The 8874-nt window shown below is 41.9% G+C and overlaps 1 protein-coding gene across 3 annotated transcripts in view; it reads right to left on the reverse strand.

Annotated features, from left to right (window-relative positions):
- The window catches only part of GALNTL6 (polypeptide N-acetylgalactosaminyltransferase like 6), a 1200276-nt gene extending 1198318 nt beyond the window's left edge, over nt 1–1958 (reverse strand). For 2 of the 3 annotated variants that reach the window (XM_058720899.1, XM_058720898.1), the window contains exons 1-2: nt 1031–1303; nt 328–637 (exon numbers count right to left, since the gene is read on the reverse strand). In XM_058720899.1, the coding sequence (XP_058576882.1) occupies nt 328–465 (138 nt within the window). In that variant the 5' untranslated portion in view covers nt 466–637; nt 1031–1303. Of the gene's footprint in view, nt 1–327; nt 638–1030; nt 1383–1847 lie in introns of those variants that run through there. The other variant, XM_058720897.1, reaches the window with a different exon arrangement.
- Between the last annotated feature and the right edge of the window lie 6916 nt (nt 1959–8874).

The raw sequence follows: 8874 nt of genomic DNA on the forward strand, positions 1-8874 counted from the left end.
TTGTACCAAACCCACTTTCACATCCCACAAATTAGCAGTTCCCTTTCATCCACCTCAAAATCAACGTAAAGACCAAGTGAGAAAGACTGTCTTCTCTTCCTGTTGACCTCTCTTGGCCTTCTTTTCTAGTTTATTTTACATTTCACCCATGTCATTGGTTGCGATCTTAAGACTACTTACTTGAATCCCAAAGTCTCTAGTCTTGTAATATCAGCTCTGCAAAGACTTGGGAGAAAAGCCAAGGCGACCCCACGCTTGCTTCCTTGTGTCCCCGCGAGTTGCACGCCTTACCAATCCTCCTGTGATCTTTCTCCAGATGGCACTTACCTGCTGCTCCCCGGGTTCTGTAGATTTCACCAGGTGCTTATCCTTGTACAGAGACCAGAGACCAATATTGGGCAGGAAAATTAAAGCCACCATGAATAACAAAGTCATCTGCAGAAATCTCTTCTGTTTCCTCTTCATTGCAAATGATAACAGAGAAGAAAAGTTAAAGGAGATGGCTCCCTGACTGGTTCTTGTGTTTAATGCCAAAGTCCTTTCCTCTCCCCTGCGAAGCACCAGAAACTGAGGAGAAGCTAAAAACTTTTGTTGCGTGCTCAGCACCAGTCTGCACGATTCAGAGGGAGTTGGGCATCTGCAGAACAAACGCACAGTTACTTTCCCCCCAGAAAACTATGACGAAGGCATTATCTATTGGCTTAGAAGTAAATGACTTGACTGAGGAAATCATTAAGCCTCCCTTAATATAAAGCAATGGAGTAAACAGGATGATTGCACACATAATCCTAAATTATGAAAGTCTATATATGGCATGCTAGATACGTAAGAACACAGGAGTTTTGGTGTTTTCCCCTCCCTTAGTGAGGGAGGGTTGGGGAAGAGCAGGTCAGTAGCGGGAACTGCGTGGGAGGAAGCGGCTCAGCCTCAGCAAGCGTCAGGTAGAAAAGTGTCCGCTTTTGACATTGGAACATCACCTTCCTCGTCTTCCCCGAACACCTCCTGCTGTACTCCCCCTGGGGTAACCCACCTGAACTCAAGTTCAACTCCCTCCGAAGCCAGCGTGCTGGAGGGCTCCACGCGGATCCAGGGACTCCGGAACACAACTCCTGTTCGGATGGAGGTCCACAAACTCCTGGATGCTCACGCGCGGTCTCAACTGTCCTCGGCAGGCGGCGGCTGGCGAGCGGGGAGCCTGCTGGAAGGGAGGCTACAGATGTCAGCGGAGTCCAGCCAGGGAGTGGAGGCGCCGCGCCGCTTCGCCTCGCGCAGCCCCGGGAACGTGCTCTTCCGCGAAGTGAGCGCTCTGCCCATCAATCTCTTCCCCTTCCCGCGTGACGCTCTCACGCTCCGCTGTTCATGTTACCATTCTTTTCCGGCAACTGAAAGAACCCAGAGAAACATCACGAGCACCTGAAGGGCGGTGTTTTGCGCGTCCCCTCCCGCGAAGGGGACGGAAGCCGGCGAAGCCGAGTCTTCGCCGGGCCGGGCGGTGGGCGAGGGCGCCGGGGAGGGCGAGCCGCAGGCGAAGCAGCGCCGCGCTAGCTCCGGGCTGGGCGCTCCGCGCTCGCTGGCGCCTGCCTTCCGCCGAGACGCTGCCGGTGCCGACCACGTGCGGGAGCCCGAGCCCGGGAGGGGAGGGCGGGCCGCCGGCAGGGGGTGGGCAATTCCGCCCAGCTTCCAGATCCTATATAAACAAACCCTGGCGCGGGCAAGAAGAGGAGGGCGAAGACGCCGCGGGACGCGGACTTGCGGCTCCCAGCCTCCGCGGAGCCGCTCTTGCTCGCCCTGGGCTGCTCGGGCCGACCTCACACCGGCAGAGATACCAGCTCCCCCACTCATCTCACCCCAGAGGTGCCAGGCCAGAGACTCCGGAGGAGAAGTCGCCGGCGCTCGCGGGTTTACCCCGATTCGTCCATGGTGCGGGCGGGAGCGCGGCGAGCCGGGACGCGGCGGCGCAGGAGGCAGAGGCGAACCCTGGAGGGGCCGGTCCCGCCGAGAGGGGCTTCCTGGGCACGTGTCCCGCCGCTCAGGCCAGGTACGCGGTGGGGAGAGGATGAAGAGGATCCCGAAGCGACGCGGAGCTGAGGTTCGGGGTTCTCAGGCAGCAGCTTCTGGAGCGACTCCGTGGAGACCCAGGGCGCTATACTTGGGTCTGCAAACACCCGGGGCCCCGTTAAGATTTGGCAGTGCCACCCCGCTCCTGCCCCGCCCTGCTCCTCCGCACTGAGCGCGCTTAATCACTGCAAGGGCTACCTGTCCCTCTGACCTCGCACACTCCTCCCATGATAACCGGAAAATGTGGGGATCGAGGTAAGCCTCTGGCAGAAGGGACTCCTCCCTCTCCCCAACGTATAGATGCACCAACGCCCCTGAGCGCGCACGACGAACCTGGGAAGCCTCTGCAAGACACCTGCGTGCCTAGCAACGTGCACCGGCCACTCTTGGGGTCCGGAGCTCGTAACTCCTGAAGGAATGGGGGCTTAGCTGAGGCGACATGCATGCATGTAGTGCCCCCTGTATCAGCCTTGTCTCGAACCAAAAAGAAACGCCATGGCCAGCTCTTTGTTACAAGCTAGATGTGATGCCCACATACTTGGGATAGATGAGACTGTGGGCCCTAGAACGGCTTTTTGGTATTTTCTCTCTTCTTTCCTTCCTCTCTTCTTCATCTCTCTAGCGCGCTCCCTCTCTGTTCTCCACCCCCTCCTTCTGCCTCCCACTTCCACTCTCTCTATCCCTTTCTCACTTGAGAAAGACACTGATGTGAGGGTGAAGAGTTATGCCTTCAACTCCTCACATAATTTTAAAATGTATTTGAACAATATATGTTGGCAGTATGACTGCATGAATAAAGCTTTGTGCTGCAATATTTGTCTTTGTGAATCACTTGCATTTCAAAAGAGTACATAAACACATTTAATAAGTGGTTTTAAATATGTCCTTTATATAAAGACCGATTACCCTTCAGTTTTACACAAATGCAAGAATCCAGAGAGCAAGGGGCTTAATTCTTCACCACCCTTACATGCGCGTGCGCGCGCGCGCGCACGCACACACACACACACACACACACACACACACACTGCCTTTTGTATTCTGCATTATTTTCTAACCTTTTTCTCTCTTAGCAAGTGGAGTTCTGAAGCATATTAGTATGAATTCTGAGAAGCCATGTAGCCTGGAGAGATTTTACTGGAGTGCTTGGTCTTCAAGGAAAGATTTTTGGAGATTTAGTTAAGTATATTGGATATTTTCTGCCTTATTTAACAATTAACAATTAAAGTTAAAGTTATTAACAATTATGAAATAAAAGTACTCAAAAGTAAACTCAAATATAAACTAAATGTAAACTAAAAAAAATCCTTCACATTTTAAATAATGTTTTCTTCATACCTTAAAAAAAAAAAAAAAAAAAAGCCCGGGATCACAAATAGACATACTGTCATTCTGTTTGCTAAATCCAAGATTCTGACTTGAAATGTGCTTTATTTTTGTTGCACTAGCAAATGGTCTTGCAAACTGTACACACTCCCAGAATATTGTTAGTTTCCGTGAATGGGTATAATAACTTCCCACATCAAGTACATGCAGAATACATGGCAAAAACTAGAAGGAGAAAATTATTACGTTCACTCCTTGTACTGTGTAGCTCCAAACAATCACTGTTGCTTTTTCTTCCATTTATTTATTATTTATTTATTTGAAACATTATAATTTCCCTTCAAGCTGGTCTTCTTTTACAATTCCACATACAAATTTCCAACAGAGGACAATGCTTCTAACTAAAATTGATCTTTTAGGTTCAGTTTACAAACAACACACACACACACACAAACAATAACAGTTAATTCCTTTGTTCAGGTAATCTAGAGTAATATGTATATATAGAGAGCCATACTCTTTACATTAGTTACTAATGTTGGTTTCGTCAAAATCCTTATGTTTTTAAAATTTGTCTTATATTCAAAGGCCACTTTTTACCCCTGTTTGTTTCTCCATTTTGTTCTGATTCTACTGGGAATGTCAGGTAATCTGAGTCCCATGTGCCTAGCAATGAGTTAACAGCTACAGGGACACATAGGAAGAAATGGAGCAGTATCTGTGACCTTGAATAATTTAGAGTCTAGTTGAAAATGTAATATAAAGGCACTTGGAAGAAATTGGAAAGAGGCAGAAGGCTATTGCTTTAGTTATAGCTCTACTCCAAAATTCGATGGCTTAAAAAAACTATTTCATTCTCTCTCCCGATTCTGTGCATTCGAGTGAGCTCAGATAGGTAGTTCTGCTTTGAGTGATATTTGCTGGGTCCTGGGGGTTAGGTCTCCCTGGGCTAGGATGGCCCCCTCAGGTGGGTGGCATGTGGCACTGTCAGCCAGAAGATCATCTGGGGCGGTCCTTGGAGCTTAACAGTTCTCCTCTGCATGGCCCCTCTACATAGCCTGAGCTTCTCACAGCATGGTGGCTGGGATCCAAAAACGAACATCCCAAGAATCTGTGTGCCAAGAGGGAGAACACAAAAACTGCCAAGTCCTCTTAAAGGCCGAGAATTGGCACCACCTCACTTTTGCAATAGTCCCAGGACCATCCCAGGTTCTCTGGAGGGGATATAGTGACAGTATGCAGATCAAATTGACATCTCAGTGAGTGATGTGATGAAGAGTGTGCGGCCATCTTTAACCCACTATTGATATTCAAAGGCATAGAGGAAGGAACCCCTAAAAAAGGCCTAACCAGATTAGATAGTGCCACTACACAATAAAAAGAAGTAAAAGCCAACCTCAGTATCAAAATGTTAATACCCAGTTTCTATCGTTGCTGAGAATACTCACCAAAAAAACCCTGGGTCAATTTCTATATATATGCAAGTGCTATTGGGCAAAGGATACCAAGATGAACATTCCTATGGAATTTTCAGCACTACAAGGGAGTTAAAGGTGTTTGCAGTTAAATGTGCAAATTAAAAAGGGACAAATGCTAAAAGAAAAGAAGGTTGTTTCTCAGACAAGATCTTCACTTTACGGCATTTAAACTCTCAGTAATAAAATTTACCTATGAAAATTTTTTTAATAATAAAATATACCTTGATTTGAATATATATTTCTTTCTCTGTATATTTAGCTATCAAACATTTATTGATCACATACAACATGCCAGACATTTCTGTAAGCATTTCTTAGTAATAAGTCATTTACTTTTATAAATAATCTTATTATATAGGTTCTATTACTATCTCCATTTAATAGCTTAGAAAACTAAGGCAAGGAAATTATAAGCATCTTGCTAATATAAGTTCTAGTAAGTGCTATGGCAGGGATTTAAACCCAGGCATTTTGCTCCAGATTCTACGATCTTAATCCCTGTATAATATTCCCTAAAAATTCTTCTGACATAGATGTTAATTCTCTCTCCTCCCTCCCTCCCTCCCTCTCTCGATAGATAGATAGATAGATAGATAGATAGATAGATAGAAAGATAGACATAGATATAGATAGATATCCTAGATAGACACACACACACATATATACATATATATATATATATATATATATATATATATATATATATATATATGTATATACATATATATATATATATATACACATATATATGTATCTTTTATTTCATTCTTACCTTTGTGAGAAGATCTAACTATAAAAGCTGAGTTTAGGGGAGATGTTAGTCCAGTTTCAGAACCTTAAAACTTCTTTGTTATTTTCCCTTTCTTTACTTTCTTTTTCTTTCTTTGAGTGTATAAAAGAAGGTTATGCTGAAGGTAAAATTACATAATAAACCATTCCTTTATATTTTACATAATATATATTTTTAGTTTGCGTGATTATAATTTTATATAGATCACAGACTTCTAGCTTAGACTTGACCTTGCACCTTTTTTGTACCTTGCACCTTTTAAGAACAGTGTTTAACACATATTATGCCTTTAAAATATTTGTGGTGAAATATTTGTGGTGAAGTTCATCCAAAGGAGATGGTGTCTATCAAAGTGTTAGCAGTGGAGATGAAGTAAGTAGACTTCAAAAGTTCTCGCTATGAAACTGCACTGAGTAGTTTTTGGAACTAATATGGGGTGTGAAAGAAAAAGAGAGCCCAAGATACTCCAAGTTTTTGGTCCATGCTCTTGTAGGACTGGATTTGTCTTTTACTGAGTTAGGAAGACCTTAGGAGAAACAGGCTTGAGGGAGAAGATCAGGTGTTTGTTTGGACTTATTGACTTGGCATAGTGTTAAATGTAGAAACATTGAATAAGTGTTTGGATGTGAGAGTTTGGAATTGACAGGGATAAAGGGATGTGGAATCTAAGTTGAGGATATAAATCATAAATCTAGAAGGTCTTAAAAGTATTTAAAGTCATAAAGATTATGAGATTATCAAGGGAGTGAGTGTAAATAGATAAAATAACAGTCAAATGTACTCCAGCAATAAAGACTTGGGGAGATGAAGAGAAACCAGCAAAAGACTTTGAGAGTTAGTGGTCAGTGTGGCTTGAGGAAAATCACAAGAGTCAGATGAAGAAACTGTCTCAAAGAGGAGGGAGCGATCAGATCCATCAAATGAAGTTGATAAGTCAGAAAAGATGAAGTCAAAGAAATCATCACAATTTAGCAATTGTAAAATTTCCTTATCCCATTAGGAAGTAGGAAGGTAGCAGCATCAAGTGCAGCCAAAAGTAACAGTTGAGATACAAGAAAGGATGATCTCTACAGAAAATCTGATAATAAAGTTTTAATTAGCATAATTATGTTAAGCATTTAATGACCAAAGCAAGGAATGTATTTAATTTTGTGCAATACAAGCACATTTATCTCCAAAAGCAATTATCAACAGAAAATGAAAAGATTCTGAACATCACTAGTTTATGAGAACTTAAATTATTTTCTTCCTTACTGTGAAACTAAGACACAGTGATTTTAAACTCACTGCACATAAGCCTCTCAAACTTTTTTTTTTTTTTTTTTTTTTTTAATTTTTATTTTTGGGACAGAGAGAGACAGAGCATGAACGGGGGAGGGGCAGAGAGAGAGGGAGACACAGAATCGGAAGCAGGCTCCAGGCTCCGAGCCATCAGCCCAGAGCCTGATGCGGGGCTCGAACTCACGGACCGCGAGATCGTGACCTGGCTGAAGTCGGACGCTTAACCGACTGCGCCACCCAGGCGCCCCAAGCCTCTCAAACTTTTAATGGAAACATTAAAAAAGACTAAAAGTCACTGGGTTAGCCATCTTGCCTTCTGACCCTGTCTGATCAACTTGAAGGTTGAGAGTTGGGTACTTATTAATGTGTTCAGCAAGTTTTATTGAGAAATTACTCTTCCAGAAACCTGTGTTGGACCAATTTCTTATCACCCAAACAAATTCAAGTCTTGTAAGATTTCAGATCTTATGAATTTCTGCCCCTTTAACCTCTGGAATATTTTGAGGATCTAATTTAACCACACACACACACACACACACACACACACACACAATTTCAATGAGCGTGAAAATGCAGCAAAAAATTTAATATTCCCTAATGCCATTAATATAACATTTTATTAAATAAAAGAACTATTATTGCACATGGACAGATATATTAAAGTATTGGTGAGGAGAGAGAGAGAGAGAGTGAGGGAGAGAGACACTGGGGACAGTTGCAGATTTACATGCAGTTCATCTTAATTCTTTTATATCCTTTATCAAATGATCACTGTATATCCCTATCAAATTCTATTCAGTAGACACTCTTTGCTTTTTCCCTGTTTATTATGTGATTCTGTCTGAACCTTTCAATTCTATTCTATAATCTATCTATCTATCTACCAAAAAAAAAAAAGAAGAAAAGAAAAGAAAAAAGAGACCCTTCAAAGTAAAAGAGGGATTAATTACATCTGATGCACTTACAAATTGTGCCAACAATTTTAGTACCCTAAATTATTTGTAAACACACTAGTTGGAATCTGTGGTTTCACCTCCAGACAAGTAAATATATCTTTTGAGATCTCCTTTTGAGAACCTCTCAGAGATATCCTGGTGGTAGTAAAAAGAGCAAAGAGGATAAGGAAAGTCTGTGTTCAAATCATACTTGCATTACTCACCATCCCAAAATGACCTTTAACCATCCCAAGTGTCTTCTTATAAAATTGTGGAATTGGAAAATTGTACCTATTTCAAGAGCTACTATGATGACCCAAACAGATAAAGATGCTTTCTGAAATGTTAAGAGTGTTCCAAATATAGAGTCATTTATATAGAATGACTCAAAATAGAATCAAAATAAGAATCGAATCGAATCGAATCGAATCAAAATAAGCATATAGATACTGGGATATCATTCGTTAGTTAATCCCTTGTCATGCTGTTTCTCTTTCATAGTAAATCATAGTGGAATTGCATATAATTCAATAGTCAGTCTCTTCTTCATGATAGAGGAAAAGGATCCTCTCAAATCAAATGTGTTGGTGACATTTGCTTTAGGCTAAACTTCACAGTATCTTGATTGAGATAAAAAACTTTTTAGTACAATAAGTATATATACCACTAAGTAGTTAAAAGTTAAACTTTTAGTAAAAATAGTGTATTCCTAATATGACTAGTAATGTAGCATTAGTTACACTATCTTATGTGTTTGGTAAATGCTTTCTTATGTGTCGGGCGCATTGTTCAGCATATTTTACATTTTTTATCTAATTCAATATTTATAAAGCCTTTGTTTCATCTCTATTTTTAGTTGGAATTATCTCCATTTTAAAGATAAGGTAACTAAACAGGAAGGTAAAGGAAGTTAGAAAAAGTCACTCAGCTAACACATGACAGATCTGGAATTGAATGGATGTCTCTCTGATTCTAACATCTGAGCTCACCTTACTAAAACAAAAGC

This window comes from Neofelis nebulosa, chromosome 3, assembly GCF_028018385.1.
Source record: "Neofelis nebulosa isolate mNeoNeb1 chromosome 3, mNeoNeb1.pri, whole genome shotgun sequence".
Lineage (NCBI taxonomy): Eukaryota > Metazoa > Chordata > Mammalia > Carnivora > Felidae > Neofelis > Neofelis nebulosa.